General features: G+C 46.1%; 1 protein-coding gene across 1 annotated transcript in view; it reads left to right on the top strand.

Annotated features, from left to right (window-relative positions):
• LOC310819282 (adenylate cyclase type 1-like) overlaps positions 1-17,500 on the top strand; it is a gene marked incomplete at both ends in the record, with an annotated part of 43,088 nt that overhangs the window by 20,936 nt on the left and 4,652 nt on the right. Inside the window, 10 exons of the mRNA XM_083690525.1 lie at positions 1,251-1,378; positions 4,928-5,086; positions 6,244-6,385; positions 9,231-9,386; positions 12,310-12,504; positions 12,743-12,840; positions 13,257-13,341; positions 14,214-14,303; positions 15,005-15,270; positions 16,747-16,873. Coding sequence (XP_083546651.1) covers positions 1,251-1,378; positions 4,928-5,086; positions 6,244-6,385; positions 9,231-9,386; positions 12,310-12,504; positions 12,743-12,840; positions 13,257-13,341; positions 14,214-14,303; positions 15,005-15,270; positions 16,747-16,873 — 1,446 coding nt within the window. The remainder of the gene's footprint in view (positions 1-1,250; positions 1,379-4,927; positions 5,087-6,243; positions 6,386-9,230; positions 9,387-12,309; positions 12,505-12,742; positions 12,841-13,256; positions 13,342-14,213; positions 14,304-15,004; positions 15,271-16,746; positions 16,874-17,500) is intronic.

Genomic DNA, 17,500 nt, shown 5'->3' with positions numbered 1-17,500 from the left:
TCAGGCGAAAGATTTCTGATGATAGCTCAGGATCACTATGAGATTATACAAGACATTACAGTGTTGTCCTACTGTACATTGCTTATAACACGTCTTATAATGCCTAATGAATGCGTTAGAATTGCATGTTTCAAGTAAAGTGTTTTTCCTAGCTTTTTTTTTCAATTTTTTTTATATACACCATGGCTGATGAACTTGGAAGAAGGTTCCCTCCTTCTCATTTTTTCTTTTCTCCCCTTTAAGACAATATCTGACTCCTTTGAAATATGCCTCAGTGCCACTGAGCATTGGTGCACCGTATGTCAAATTATGTGTTTTCATGCTGCCTAACAATCTCTCTCTGCTGTCGCAGAACGCATTGGACTTGTGTGTATAAAAATAGAGCATCCATCTTGTGCATAAGCATCCATAATTAGAAGTCTTTGAGCTCTTCCTACAGCCCACGATTCCATTACTTCCATGGAAACAATCGAGAGGTTATTAGTACCGGCCCCCTTGGTTCATAGATGGCTCTGGTTCATATCGCTAATGATGAGTTGCATTTTAAACAGCTCCTTTGCTTCTCATATACTGTATATGAGCACCTCCCGTGAGACAGTACTGTATGACTCACCTTATTCACTGAAGTTGGCAAAACTGAACCTTTGAAAGGGTGGTGAATGTTTTCATTAATTAGTTATTTTTTTGTGTTTTTGTGAGCATTTTCAGTTGGAAGCTTGCACAGTACAGTATGGTACACCGTATATTTGCATTTCATATGTGGATGCACTAGGACCAATGTAGATTGGCAGATTTTCCTTATGATAACGTATGTATGTTCACATATGTGCTCTGAGTTGCCTCAGTGTGGCGGATATCAGATGGAGGGAGGGGGGGGGAAGTAGAGGTCACCCAGCGGTCTTATCTGCAATCCCATGTCACAATCTAACACACTGTAGGTCTCAAATACGGCTCTGAATATCTCGGGAAGTGCTTATGTGTAATTTCCTCTCTCTCTCTCTCTCTCTCTCTCTCTCTCTCTCTCTCTCTCTCTCTCTCTACTGTCTCTCTCTCTCCCCTCTCTCTTTCTATCTCTCTCTCTATCTCCTCTCTCTCTCTCTCTCTCTCTCTCTCTACTGTCTCTCTCTCTATCTCTCTCTCTCTCTCTCCTCTCTCTCTCTCTCTCTCCTCTCTCTCTCTTTCTCTCTCTCTCTCTCTCTACTGTCTCTCTCTCTATCTCTCTCTCTCTCTCTCCTCTTTGTGATTGACAGGAGAACCACTGCAGGCGGATTAAGATCCTGGGCGATTGTTACTACTGTGTGTCGGGTCTGACCCAACCCAAGACGGACCATGCCCACTGCTGTGTGGAGATGGGCTTGGACATGATCGACACCATCACGTGAGTGGCTAACTTTATGACTGACATCATAACATCATTCCGTGTGTGGCTAGGTCTGTGATTGACACCATCAAGTGACTCAATGGGCCAGTTTCCCAGACACAGATTTAAGCCTACTTCACTAAAAAGCATCCGCATTGGAGAGTCTATTGAAAGTGCAATATAATATGTGTCTGGGAAACCGCCCATGTACTGTAGATTTATGATTGACACCAACATTATGTTCAGCTGTGACATACAGTACATGTTTGTAACTGAAACCATGACATGAATGTGTGTTTTGAGTAACACCCTTACAAAGATGATTGGCTTGCCTATGGTTCTCATTCACCAGATCTCAATCATTTAGTTTGATGTGAGACTAAGGAAATTCTACTTAACCACTGAGTTCAGTTAAGAAGAGTCCAGAAGACTGAAGGATCCCTTTCGAGTAGCGGAAAATACAGTCCGATTGGCCACGCGGCTCGCCTGCTGTGAATTCACATCATCGCCTGCAGATTTGAGACTCCAAAATCTCACTCGGCTGAGAGGAGATGCATTTGGATGTTCTCTTATCAAGCGTGAAAGTGTTTGGCTCATTTGCATGTTTTAAGCAATTTAGAGGGACCAGAGTCCAATATCTCTCTCTCTATATATTATAGTATACTGTAGAAATAGTATATTTCTTAGTATATATTTAATAGTATATTTATTAGGGCTGTACAGAATCTATAAATCAAACCGATGAATCAACACCACGTGGCTTTAGTGGACAATGCATTTGTAGAAACAAGTCATAAGATTTGTATGGGTCAGACCAAGGAGAAAACAAAGAGTAAAGGCCTTAACAGGCGAGAAAGTTGTAGCAGCAATACCAACACCAGGTTCACTCAACAGAGATAACAGCGCCTAGGGAACCGTAGCGTTTCTCCACCCGGCCGCCTTTAAAAGTAAACCGTAGCGGCTGCCACTCCCGTGTGAAACCCGCTTAAGAGCTAGAGTTGGTGACATGTAGCCAAGTAAACAAGTATGCTGCATAAGGAAGCTCCGTTTAAAGGGGTAGTCTAGCATTCAAACAACAACAAAACGGCCATCCACCTTTTTTGGGGTAAAAAGCTGAGGGACGGGGTTGGGGTTAACGCTTTCTAATTCATAGACGGAGCTATGGATTCAAGGACTAACCATTCATGACATCATAATGATAGTTTTAACCATGGTTTGAAGCTATACAGTGTTTGTTTACAATTACAATTGTCTACAAACAATGTAGTGAAATAAGCTTCTATTTTGGATTCTGATGGGGTAAAACAGTTGGACTAAGCTCAAGAATCAATGGCTATTGAATCAATAGGTTAGGGTTAGGGTTAGCATTGATGTACCAATCCCAGATTGCCGCTTTAAACAGTTAACATCCTTTTGTCTACATCTATGGGAATGGCAATGGTCATTTGAACCTTTGATTTGATTTATCATTCCATTGTTCAGTAAAGTACTATTACTTATTATTAGTAAAGTAAAGTAAAGTAAAGTACTAGTACTATTACTACTCAGCACATTGTGAAGGCAGCATTCTTGTTTCCATGTTGGCACTCAAATGTTTCGAAAATCTCTGACCCTCTCAATTACTAGATGAAATATACTTTTGGTGTAAAACACAATAAGAAAAAAGACAATGACCATGTCCGATTAATTTCAATCAACTGACAGCCCTAATATTTATAGTATTAGAGGAATACAGTATTAGAGGAATACATTTTGTTTCAATGCGAACAACTAAGTGCTCCTATTTTTCTTTTTTTCTGGGATAGTAACACTGCGAATTGTCCTAGATGGTAAGAAAGTTTTAGTCTCAATCTTAAGGTCAATGCACATTTTCTCTGTTACGTTTCATGATTTTAACATCCGTTAAAGTCAGAAAATACGACACCCTGTTTTGTCTATCATTTGTGTATGTCAAGTCCGTGCCTGACGCACAACGTGATCCGTCAGAGATGGATTCGAAACAAGTTTGGTTCTTTGGGGTAAAGGATCCGTCAAAATGACCCAGTCAGCAGACAGTTATGGGCCAGATGTGGTCTTGTGGTGGCACATATGGCTAAGTGCCTGGAAACAGCAAGTATTACATGGGCCAGACCTGGTCCAAATGTGGGTCGGCCAGCCCTGGCTGAGAGTTGGCAATTTGCTGTGGGCCAACTCTGGCCCTGATACGTTCCAGTAGCTACTGGGCCGTCTTTGGTGTAGTTGAGTGTGATTGGGACCTGGGCCACATCCATATGCTGGCCAAGGTCTGGCCTTTTCAGGCAAAATATTAGGCTAACATAAAGCTCAGGAATGGAACAAAGTTGTATCTGGACATCCGGATGCCGGTAGAAAGCAGACAGGGGGCCAAATCGGGGAGGTCATTTCTCTGCTGACTGAGGAGCTTTGACCAATCATACAATCACTACAAGAACATGTGATGTATTTTTCATATAACGGATTAAAATTAACGTAATGGAATCAAGTGTGCAGAAACCTTTCTTGTCCTAGCTGAGCACCCTTTTTCCCCTTTACATTCTTCAACCTGGGCTGTAGCGCGTTGGATAAAAGCCTTCTTCTATAGTCATATTATTATTATTATTATTATTATTATTATTATTATTATTATTATTATTATTATGTTTATAATTCAGGTGTGCTTGATTTACTGTAGCTTGCTTGAGTGCACAGGATGGACGAGTTTGCACTTTTGGGACGATCCCATTGGTTCCCTTTTTCCGGTGGTTCCGTTTCTCCAGCCCCTCCCCTCAGCTGTTTACCAAAGAAAAGTGGCGCGGTGACCACTGTGTTGTCGTTTGAATCCCAGATTGCCCCTTTAAGCAAGGGCGTTAGCTTGACCAGTGAGAAGGACTTCTGAAACTTTGCCACCGTAAACATTTTTTACACCGCTATAGAATTCAGTTGTGTCCATGCATTTCCAGGGCATAGACAGATGCAAGGGGACCAAAGTTCCATTTCACCCCTTTTGAAGGATATGTAAAAAAAAAAAAAAAGCCTTTAAAATCACAACCTGCTCACACCTAAGAGATGAAATTTCGTCTGTCTGCTCGTCCTCTCTTTAACTTCATCATTCTTACAGGCAGGATTAAAAAGAGACTTTCAGAATCTAAAGTAGCTCCCATTTTGTCCCTGTCCCTTATCTCTCCAGAACATGTGTACTTTTTCCCTGTCACACAGGGAGATGAAATACTGGAGGGAGGTTTGAACTCAGTCTTCTCAACCTTGCTGTCTGTGTTATGCGCAGAGGGGGCAGGCAGGCCTATCCATCATGGTAGAATAAATGTGTGGTTTTTGGAGTGTGCTGGCTGTTAGATATCTCTGCTGCAGCAAGAAATGCCAAACACACACACACACACACACACACACACACACACAGGCACGCACGCGTGTGCGCGCACGTGCACAGACACACGCACTCGCCCATCACATGCACGCACCCATGCACACGCACACGCACACGCACACGCACACACACACACACACACACACACACCCCACCCCATGTTTTACTATCTTCCTGTACCCCTGCAGGTCAGTGGCGGAGGCCACGGAGGTGAACCTGAACATGCGCGTGGGGCTGCACACGGGCCGGGTGCTGTGTGGCGTGCTGGGCCTGAGGAAGTGGCAGTACGACGTGTGGTCCAACGATGTGACGCTGGCCAACGTGATGGAGGCAGGGGGCCTGCCTGGGTCAGTACTCGGTCCTCAGGATCACAACAAGGCCTTTTCAAGGGTTTAAACGGGCGTGGTCCTCTGTGGCTCAGTTGGTAGAGAATGGAGCTAACAACGCCTAGGTTGTGGGTTTGAATCCTGCTGGGAACACACACACACACACACACACACACACACACACACACACACACACACACACACACACACATATATATATACTGAAAAATGTATGCACTCCCTGTAATGTAAGTCGCTTTGGATAAAAGCGTCAGCTAAATGGCCTGTGGGTGGGGTTTGTGGTTTTGGGACGGTTCCGTTGTGCCAGGCACACTCAATCAAGCACAGATAAGTATTTGCAATGATTGCAAAATACGATTTGAACCCAGGTCCGGTTTAAAACGCTTGACATTGTATGGAAGGTCTCTACAGCTCTAACATACAGTCCACTATGGCATACCACCGCTGTTCTAACTCCTCCTAATGTTGTTCTGTCAAATGTTCTGTTTCATGATAACTAACCATATGTAACTGTATGATGGAGGGGTTCAAATGAAACATTGTTCGTCAGGAAATTCATTTCTCAAGCTAATACTGTACATGACGTACTGTAAAGAGACAAACCCAACAACCATACAGTTCCATACTTTCCTACACTCAAAGCAGTGGAGGCTCGTGGAGGTAGAAATCGATCCCACGCGTTACAATAAGCCTGTCCTCCGATTTTTTCTGCCTCCGCCAGCCTCCCCTGCAGTCGAGACAGGCAGAGAACCAGACAGAGACAGCACTCTCACTATCATCCGCATATAACTATTGCACTGACAGTGTAATTTATAATTATTTAAAATTATTCTAATTTATAGTGTACATGCCCCATACCCATTTCACAGCCTCTAGCCTCATTGCCACTTAGCCTCACACAGCCTACAAAATCTAACCCTAACCCTAACCCTATTTTGTAAATGTTGCTATTTTCTTAATATTTTGCAATTTTGTATTTTTTTTATGAATATTTGCTTATATATTGTTTTGTTTTTTTCATATTCTTTTTTATGTCCCATGCACCAACCTCACCAAGTCAATTTCCTGTATGTGCAAATAAACCGAATAAAAGAATTCTGATTCTGATTCTGATTCTGATCAAACAATGTATCCTGTGTCCTCTTGCTGCTCCACAGGAAAGTCCATATCACCAAGTCTACCCTGGATAGCCTGAACGGAGACTACGAGGTGGAGCCGGGGAATGGCCACGAGAGAAACGCCTTCCTCCTCAAACACGACATCGAGACCTTCTTCATTGTGCCATCACACCGGCGGAAGGTCAGGGTTGGTGTCATTCATATGGATTTTGTGTCCTGTTTGTGGGGGGAGGGGGGGAGGGGGGGAGGGGAGGGGTTGCGCATATCTGTGTGTGTGTGTGTGTGTATTTTGTGTGTGTGTGCGTGCGTGCGTGCGTGCGTGCGTGCGTGCGTGCGTGCGTGCGTGCGTGCGTGCGTGTGTGTGTGCATGCATGAATGTGTGTGTGTGTGTGTGTGTGTGTGTGTATGTCCATGTGTGTGTGTGTGTGTGTGTGTGCATTTTTCATCCATTAACAACAGCACAAAACAAGACAAAAAAACCCAACTGTACAGTTCATAGTGTCCATGTCCTTGGACATACAGTTCCTGATGAGACAGTATACATGCTTCCATGTATTCATCTGTAGAAGCAGATAATCCATCTTAAAGGGACTACTTGGTCAAACAGAGGTTAGATTAAAAAAAGACTTGACCTCTTCAAGTCAATTACCTTTTGATGACCTTTAAGGCTGTACTGAGTCACTGAGATAGGAGTTCAGGGTTTAGAAGCATGTACAGCAGGATAAAACACAGTTTAATGGTCCAGAGTTGGCACTTTTGTTGTTGAGATGGGTTCCATTGCAGCCCTGTGGGATGTTTGGCCTTACTTGTCTTGATTAGTCTTGTAAACAGCCAGTGGCAGCCATCTTCATCTTCCATCCCTGTATACAGTACACACACACACACACACACACACACACACACAGACACGCAAACACATACATGCACAGACTCAGAAGCGCACACGCACAAACACGCACACACACACACACACACACACACACACACACACACACACACACACACACACACATAGGCACACGCACACGCACATGCATACAAGCCCTGTATCACAAACAAACACACACACGCAAACACAAGACCCCCCCACCCACCACACGTGCATGCATGCACACACGCACACACACACACACACACACACAGACACACACACACACACACACACACACACATACTCACTCACTCACTCACTCACTCACTCACTCTCGCACATTCCCTCCCAGTCTTTCATTACAGCCCATCTCCAGCAGATGTGCCAGGAGCAGCTGGACAGGGGATTTCAATCTTCTATCCGTGTCGGTTCATCATCAGGGCCCTATCTCCTGCCTGCCTGCTCCTCGCTAGCTTTATTAGGTTTTGGTGTGTGTGTGTGTGTGTGTGTGTGTGTGTGTGTGTGTGTGTGAGGTCTCCCGTTTTTCTCTTATGGCCTGGTTTGCTATTCCACTTGTGCCATGCGAGATATAGTACTGACAGGTTTCATATATTATGTAAGCTACATAGGCCTATGTAGGTTACATGGGTCCTCGTGTGAACCTCCACCATCATGGCGTCTCTCTGGGCCAATCTGTTAGCCCAGCCCCTCTCCTTTGATATACGGAAGACTCTGTTAATCGGCTTAATAGCGGAGCTGACAGTTTTGACTTCTTCAAAGGGAGTTAGAGGCATGGTACCCCCTTTAGATGTGTGTGTGGGATGTGCTGGTGTAGACATCAGTGGACGTCGGTGGAGGTAAAAAAAAAAATCGGAGGGATTGGAATGCGTGGATTGCATTCCATGCGTTCCACGCGGGCCGTCCTCCGATTTCTACCTCCACCGCCCCGCCGCCCCTGGTGCTGTACATGGACTGTAGCGGAGGTGTTTTGGAAGTGTTCTTCTGTAATCAGTCACCTGTTACTTTACCAAGGCTTTAGCTTTAGCTTAGCTTTAGCTTAGCTTTAGCTTAGCTTTAGCTTAGCTTAGCTTAGCGGGCTAAAGTGCATGTCTTCCAATGCGGCAGATCCGCAACCCAGTCTCCAAATGAATACATTCGGGGGGATCGTTTCTGCAGACCGAAGAATACGTTCTGTGTGAACATGTTTTCTAGCTATACTGGCAGGTAAATATGGAAGGCAGAACACCGGATAAGGACGCGGGGTGGTGGAGGAATGAACCGCCCAACTTACAACCCGAATGTTGCTGCTTGGGACATTTTCTTTTTTGCTAATTCTTGCTAATTTTTGTTGCTTATGCTAATATTTGCTAATGCCTTCCCTTGACAACTTACCCTAACCTTAACCACTCAAAGTTAATGCCTAACCTTAACCACTCAAAGTTAATGCCTAACCTTAACCACTCAAAGTTAATGCCTAACCTTAACCACTCGATGTTAATGCCTAATACTGCCTAACCACCACGCAAGTTGTAATTCACGTAACTCTTGCGCAATGTATCTTTAATTTTTGATGTATCTTACAGCACAACAGGCCAGATAATACATGCACACAGACCGTATTTCCTTGGTCTGCAGAAACGATCCCCCAGAGCGTATTCCGTTGACGAGACTATGTTGAAACCCGACCACCTGGACCAAGCGAACACGTAGTATAAGAATACAAACATGTCAAATACTATTTTGCCTCAGGTCTGGTATCAGCCCCAGAAGGAGAAACTCCGTGTTAGCCCCCTTGTCAACTCCACATAAAACATTTAATCTCTATCTTACTGTATTACATTTGACAGAAATAGTTTTTGAACCCAGTGTTGCTCAAATTACTTTGGGGATTGTCCTATTTTTGACTTTGTGCTTGACATATTTAATTTTGTGGATTTATACTGAGGCTGAAAGGATGATGAAAACGAAGGAAAAAAAAAAAAAAAATGCATGTTTGGATGGTATGATGACATTTTCTTTTCATGAGCCTGGAGAGTGTGTCTACTGTACTCTATATTTCCTGGGTGTGTGAGTGTGTGTATCCGAGTGTGTGAGTGTGTGTGTGTGTGTGTACAGCATCTCTAAACCCTTGCGTTGTCTGCTTGTTTGTTGACAGATATTCCCCGGATTGATTCTCTCGGATATAAAGCCTGCCAAAAAGATGAAGTTCAAAACCGTGTGCTACTTACTGGTGCAACTCATGCACTGCCGGAAGATGTTCAAGGCAGAGATCCCCTTCTCCAACGCCATGAACTGTGAGGATGGTGACAAGGTATGTGATTCATGTGTTTATGTGTGTGTGCGCGCCTGTGTGTGTGTGTGTGGGTGTAATCGTGTGTTTTTTTGTGAGAGAGTTATGGAAAGTAAGAATAGCAGAATGAGAGAGTTTTGTGAAGTGTACGTACACATGTGTTTTTATGTTATCTATTTACCTTTTATTTATCTTATTTTACCAGATAGGTTGAGGACAGACATATTATCTTTTGCAGGAAACGACCTTGAGTTGCAGAGGGAGAGGATAGGGGATGAATAAGCCAATTGAAAGCTGGGGATGATTAGTTGGCCATGATAGAACTATATGAGGGCCAGATTTGGAACTTAGTCAGGACACCGGTGTTAACACGCCTACTCATGTGCCCTGAGTGGGGGGGTGGGGGGTGGGGGGGGGGGGTTGAATGACCAGAGAAAGTCAGGATTCCGTTTTGATGTTGCATCCGAAGGACGGCACTCTTTTTGCAGGGCGATGTCACCAATCTCTGGCCCTCCGACACCACTTCCAGTAGCTTGGTCTCCAATCCAAGGATCGACCAGGCCCAACCCTGCTTACCTCCAGAGGCAAGCCAGCAGTGGGAGGCAGGGTGTTATGGCTGCTGACTTGTGTGTGTGTGTGTGTGTGTCTGTGTGTGTGTGTGTGTGTGTGCCTGTGTGTGCCTGTGTGTGTGTGTGTGTGTGTGTGTGCCTGTGTGTGTGTGTGTGTGTGTGTGTGTGTGTGTGTGTGTGTGTGTGCGCGTGCATGCGTGCGTGCGTGTGTCTGTGTGTGTATTAGGGTTAGGTTTAGGGTTAGGGTGTGTGTGTGTGTGTGTGTGTGTGTTTGTGTGTATCCATATGTACAGTACTACATGTGTGTGAGATGGCGTCCAGGTTTATCCTGCGGCATCATCAATGAGGTGTCACAGCCACACAGACCATGGTGACCTTCCTCAATACTTTCAATTCCTGTGATAATCTGGCTAAGTGTCAACATGTTGATTGACCTACTGTCCCTGTGAGAAGAAATCCTGTGGTCTGGCTGGTGCTCAACTCTGGCTCAGGCTATTTCAATCCAGATGCACAGGTGTGTGTGGGTGTGTGGGTCTGTGCGCATGTGTGTGTGTGTGTGTGCCTGGGTGTGTGTGTGTGTGTGTATGTGAGTGTGTGTGTGTGTGTGTGTGTGTGTTTGTGTGTGCCAGTGTGTGTGTGTGCGTGTGTGTGGGCCTGTGTGTGTGTGTTTTCACATTCAGACACATTCCACACACACACACACACACACACACACACACACACACACACAGGGACACACACACACACACACACGGGGACACACACATACGCACACACAGAAATACAGACAGACTGACAGACAGACAGAGACACACACACACACACACACACCCACACACACACTCCAGCCAGTCGGAAATGACACATGGATTTGAGGGGGAGAGAGAAAAAGGAAGGATGGGGAGAAGAAGGGTCAAGGCTGAGTGCGCTCAGAGCAGGCGTGGGTTTGTGTGTGATGGGTGTCCTCTGCTCCGCAGACCATCTCCCAACAACTGGGTCATATGGAGATAGGGAGAAGTCCACATCCCCGGGCACAGTGAGAAACGACCGAGACAAAGGATGAGGAAAGAGAGAGAGAGAGAGAGAGAGAGAGAGAGAGAGAGAGAGAGAGAGAGAATGAGAGAAGGATGGAGGAAGGTAGAGAGAGAGAGGGGAGGGAGGGAGACAAAGAGAGGGAGGGAGTGACAGACCAAGAGAGAGAGAGAGAGAGAAAGGAGAGAAAGCGACAGAGAGGGAGGGAAAGAGAGATGGGGAGAAAGAGAGAGGGAGAGGGAGAGAAAGAGAGAGAGAGGGGGGGGTAAACCGAGAGATAAGAAGAGAGAGAGAGAGAGAGAGAGAGAGAGGCAGAGAAAACATGACGATGAGAGGTGAAGGAGGAACTCAGCAGGGTGTGTTTAAAACCTCACTCATCCGCTCCATGTCCTCCCTCTCTCTCTCTCTCTCTCTCTCTCTCGTGCATCTCGTCCCCATTATAAAGCCTCTCTCTCCAGCCGGTCCTCGCCCACCCAGTGCTACTACTACCACTCACGCCGTGACGCTGATGGGGCATCACTCTTTACGACTCAACGCTCTCCCTCCTTCCTTTACCCCGTCATATTTACTCTCTCTGTTGTGAACTCACGGTCTCTGCTCTGCTGGGTCTTCACATTATCACCACGCTCACTTGGGGCTTCCAAGGGACAATTACGCAAATAAGGGGGGGGGGGGGGGGAACGGAAGTTTATTAAGGTTAGAGGATAGGCGTCGAAAGTATGATTTTTCGGCCGTATCGATGATTAGAATCATCGGACAGATTTGTCGACTCGTGCTTCCATTGCCAGCTAATTAAAAAAAAAAAATCATTACATTTCTATCCATTTCTAGATATCAGACCACGGACAAGATGTTAAAGCTAGAGTGAGTGGCATGTAGCCATGTAAACAAGAGTGCTGTATCAAGGAAGGTCGGTTTATGTAAGTAGCAGCCTTTAGTTTGAAATTGTGGGAATCGATTCGCACCTTTCATTGAGGCCGTCATTTCATTGTAAACTTGTAAGGTACCACGATGGGTCAAAATATCTACAATTCACATGAAATGAATCGATTTACAGCCCAAAAAATGAGATTTAACGATCCGCCGTGATCCGCGATCGGTAAAACGCTGACCTTTTCCACATCAAGGTAAGCAACACCGAAAAAACATGGGGTTTCGCTTTCGAAAAAAAGCACCACAGATACAGTCTAGGTAGGTGACTGCCCTCAGAAGTACTGAGGTTGTGGTTTTAACATCACACTGCCTCATCCGTTCTGCTTTGTTTACAAAAACAAATCCTCCCAGACTGAATGATAAAACGACTGTACAAATAAAACTACTTTTCCCATAATGCCATCTTGCAGCGGAGACAGCTACGGACGGCTCCGGACAAGCTGAGGAACCGAACGGCGGCGACGGCCAACGTGACCCAGGCCAGCCCGGGAACGCGGGTCAACCGCTACATCGGACGGCTGATCGAGGCACGGCAGACCGAATCGGACACGGCGGACCTCAACTTCCTCACGCTCATGTACAAGTGCTCCGAGCGCGAGCAGAGGGTGAGTGACGGACACACACACACACACACACACATGCACACGCTGGCTATACACGTGACACGCGTACTGTACATGGTCACGTACGCACGCACACACACACACACAGAAACGCACACTCATAGCATACAATAGGATGTTTTGACCTGTGAATTTGCGCATGTCCATTGCACTTTATGACACTCTCCCCCCCCCCACCCCCTCTCTCCCTTTTCTCCCCCCCTCCCTCTCTCTGTTATAGTACCACCAGCTCCATGATGAGTACTTCACCAGTGCGGTGGTTCTCTCTCTAATCCTAGCTGCCTTGTTTGGTCTCCTCTACCTTCTCATCATCCCAAGGTACTACAGTACTTTCTCTCTCTCTCTCTCTCTCTCTCTCTCTCTTTCTCTGTCTCTCTTTCTCTCTCTTTCTCTCTCTCTCTTTCTCTCTCTCTCTCTCTCTTTCTCTGTCTCTCTTTCTCTCTCTCTCTCTCTCTCTCTTTCTCTCTCTCTCTCTTTCTCTCTCTCTCTCTCTCTCTCACTCTCTCTCTCAGTCACACCCTATCCCCTTATCACAGAGACACACTCCAGTAGATCTGAAAAGGATTGGATAGGTATAAGAACAACGTGGGAATTGCCTTCAGGGCTTATTGTTTTATACTTCTCTATTTCTGTCAGATCTACAGTTGGCTAGGCTAGAGGCTAGGTACTAGCAGCTGATTTGGAATGTAGCCTTCCACTAACTCTCTCTCCTCTCCCTGCTGTCTGTGTTCCAGGGGAACAGTGGTGTTAGTCCTCCTGGCCTTCTGCATCTGTTTCCTAGTAGCTTGCATCATGTACCTGCATGTCACTAGAGTCCAGGTAAATGGCTGCTTTCTCACCGCCATTTTGATTTTTCCATCATGTTTTTTTTTCTTCTTCATTTTCATCATTCACTCTTCCATGATTGGCTGAGTAGCGACTGTAGAAGGCTTTTGAAGTTATTATTATTCAATGCCATGTTCTGCTCACATAGGCAAAGATTCAATGAGATTTTTATTTTAAGTGGTTTATAATGAGATTTTTTTTTTGTATGTAAGTTAATGTCAATGGCCTGTGGAAAATCTAATCTTTTTTTCCCAAAGTTTGATTCCTTCCCCTTTAAAATTCAGTGTTGAGTCTCTTAATTTCAGCTTTTGTTGAGGTTGACAGTTTGACTTTCTCAAACTTCCCCAATCACTCCGCTATTACAGAAATTGAAGTTTTGTGTCTTTTCACATTTAAATTCTGCGTGGTAAGCTTCCCCTTGTCTCCCTCTCCACTCTTTCTTCATTAATCTCTCTGTCTGTCTCTGGACCTCTCTCTCTCTCTCTCTTTCTCTCTCTCTCTCTCTCTCTCTCACACCCTACCTCATCCATCCTCCTCTCTCTCTATCTCTCCCTCGCTCTCTGTTCCTCCCTTCTTCTCTTTCTCTCCCCCCCCACTCTCTCCCTCTCTCCTCCCTGCTCTCTACCTCCTTCCCTCTAACCCCCTCTCTTTCTCATCCATCCATCTTTCTGTATCTCTCTCTCTCCTTCTCTTCTTCATGCTTCATGTCTCCCTCCCTTCTCTCTCCCGCCCCATCCGTCCCCCACTATCTCTCTCCTCTCCCCTCCCCTCCCTTCTCTCTCCCTCCCTCCCTCCCTCTCTCTCTCCCTCCCTCCCTCCCTCTCTCCCTCCCTCCCTCTATCCCCCCACCTCTCTCTCTGTCTCAGTGTTTTCCAGGGTGCCTCACCATTCAGATCCGCACCGTTCTGTGTATCCTCATAGTGCTCTTAATCTACGCTGTGGCCCAGGCCTGTGTGGTACGTAGTGGGCACGCACACACACACACACACACACACACACACACACACACACACACACACACACACACACACACACCTCGTTAATAGAGCACTAAGCCTTATTAGCCACAGCCATAAGACTTAGTTGAATCAAATTAAATTTGAATATTTTATGCAAATGACCCAACATTTTCATTGTTATTGTAGAAGCTGGAGTCATACAATTATGTGGATAACATTAGATCTGGGTCGAATTCATTCATAGGCCTACTTTATGTAAAATACTTGAGCTGTGCTTGATTTAGTTTGCCTGGTACAGTGTACCAATGGAATAGTCCCAAAAGGGCTTACATGTATGAAGTATTTCTAGTGATTCTGATGGAACTAGCGATTTGACCCGGGTGTGGATCATAATCGTTCCATTAGCAAATGCAAATGCTTGCTAGTCTGCTGTCAATCAGTGAACTTTACTGTAATTTAGCATTAGCATTTGCAATAGCCATACTAAGCACCTCTCCCTGTGTTATGGCTGTGATATAGCTTTAGGTTTAGCATTAGCCATACTTAGCATCTCTACCTGTCTTATATAGCTGTGATATAGCTTTAGGTTTAGCATTAGCCAAACTTAGCATCTCTCCCTGTCTTTTAAAGCTGTGATATAGCTTTAGGTTTAGCATTAGCCAAACTTAGCATCTCTCCCTGTCTTTTCCTTCTCCCAGGTGGGCTGCATGCCGTGGCTGTGGGCAGGCAACGGCAACTCCAACAGCTCCATCGTCATCATCGACACGGCCGGTGGCGCCAACCGCACCATGGTCGAGCTGCCCTGCGACGGCGCCCGCTACGCCTTCCTCTCCTGCGTGGTGGGCACACTGACGCTGGCGCTCTTCCTGCGCGTCTCCTGGCTGCCAAAGATGGCGCTGTTGCTCCTGCTGGGCGTGCTGTACGTCGTGGTGCTGGAGCTCAGCGGCTTTCGCAGGACGGCAGGGTGAGAGGGGAATACACATGCGTGTACACGCACAGGACGTATGGACGCATGCACGGACGCGCACACTCACACACACACACACACACACACACACACACACACATACACACACACACACACATACACACACACACATACACACACACACACACACACACACACACACACACATACACACACACACACATACATAAATACACGCAGGCCCACACACATACCTCTCCTCCTCAGTGTTACTCCTAAAGCTAATGCCACACATTCACATACTCTCACACACACACACATGCACACACGCACGACACACCCACACACACAGACACACACACACACACACCACCCCCTCACACACACCTTCCTGTCCATCCCCTCTCACTGTCAGTCCTGAAGCGGTAGCCTATCCCTCAGATCCAGTATATTCACCTGTCACTCAAGTATCAGAGGCCATGATGGATATTCTGTCTGCATGTCAGTTACGCTTTTTCCTTGGCTTGATCTCGGGAAGTAGCAGGACAAACAGAGGGACATTTACATTTTTGGTGATGTGTGTGTGTGTGTGCGTGTGCGTGTGCGCGCGTGTGTGTGTAGGTGTCGAGATGCTCGCGCGTGTGTGTGTGTGTGCCAAAGTCAACGTGTGTGTGTAGAAGTCGACATGTGTGTGTGTAGGAGTTTGAGATGCGTGTGTATGTGTGTCGAAGTCAACGTGCGTGTGTAGAAGTCGACATGTGGAGTCGAGATGTGTGTGTGTGTGTGTGTGTGTGTGTGTGTGTGTATGCGTGTAGGAGTGGAGATGTGTGTGTGTGTGTAGGAGCCGTCGCTCCCCTGCCCACACACCCTCTCATTTGATCTCTTTGAAGAAAGCGCACATGCTCATTAGTTCCAAAATCCTATGAGAGAGGACATTGTGCGCTCGATCCTGGCAAATATGTTTAGTGAGCGACTCCTACTCGATACCTCAGATTTGTTTATTTATTTATGTATACATTTGAAATTCTGGTGACAGGATTAAACCCCCTTGAGATGCATCATCTCGTCATTTGTTTACGGAATGTGTAGCTCAGAGCAGAGCCCAATCTGCAAATAAGCTTTAAAAAACTCGATTTTCCGAGTTGTCTCTCAGGTAAAGGTAAACAAAAAAGATATTTGTAAAGACTATTTGTACTATATTCCATAAATAGTGCTGGTAACACTGTTATTTTATGTCCACAGTAGGCTATATTTCTGTGTTGCAGTTGTTGTCGTGTTGCTAACATCATTATTGCTTTTCTCATCACCTTCTCCCCACCCCTCTTTAATTATTCATGTGGTACAGGCCAACTGTATATGTTACTGACATCACTGTTGGTCTTCACAATGTGGGGGGTCCATCCACAGCCTCCAGCACTCCCCCCCCTCCCCCCGTGTAGTCGTCTGTGTGGTCCGGTCCAGTCTGGTCCGATGCTATGAGTGTGCTGACATCTCTGTTGGTTTCTTCCACAGTGGGGGGTCTCTCCACATCCGGGGCTACGAGCCCATCCTCTCCCTGCTGCTGTTCACCAGTGCCCTGGCCCTGCACTCCAGACAGCTGGACCTCAAACTGCGCCTGGACTTCCTCTGGGCCACACAGGTCTGTGTGTGTGCGTGTGTGTGTGTGTGTGTGTGTGTGTGTGTGTGTGTGTGTGTGTGTGCGTGTGTGTGTGTGCGCGCGCGTGTGTGTGTGTGTGTCTGTGTCTCTGTGTCTGTGTGTCTGTGTGTCTGTGTGTGTATGGGTTTCTTATATTTGGTGCTACAAATATATTTAGGCCCCTTCAGAACATTCAGAAGCATTCAGCCACCGTGGGGGACAGCATGCATCTGTGTGAAGAGTCTGCTGTTGTCCTACGACTTAGCCGATGCTAAAGCTATGCTAAGTTGACTCTTGTAACCCGGCCTTCTGGCATAGCCATCATGTGCCAAGTCAACTATTGGGTTATGGCAAGGCTGTTGCTGGCATATTCTTTGGCAATGCCCCACTTGCCAGAATATTGTCTGGCGCCAGGGTAGTTCGCAGATGTGAGGACAAGTGGGTGGTTTTGGCAGAGTAATACAATAATAATAGAGCACTGATGTCTCCCTTAACGTGTCCAGTCGAGTTTAACTGATGTTCGGACCTTTAGTTGTTAGGGTTAGGGTTAGGGTTAGGGTTAGAGTTAGGGTTAGAGTTAGGGTTAGGGGTATGGGTTGTGTATGGTTGGCTCACTCTGTGTTAGGGACT

Source organism: Argentina silus, assembly GCF_951799395.1.
Source record: "Argentina silus genome assembly, chromosome: 18".
NCBI classification, from domain to species: Eukaryota; Metazoa; Chordata; class Actinopteri; order Argentiniformes; family Argentinidae; genus Argentina; species Argentina silus.
The sequence above is the reverse complement of the archived record's forward strand: the minus strand, read 5'-3'. Positions and strand labels throughout refer to the sequence as shown.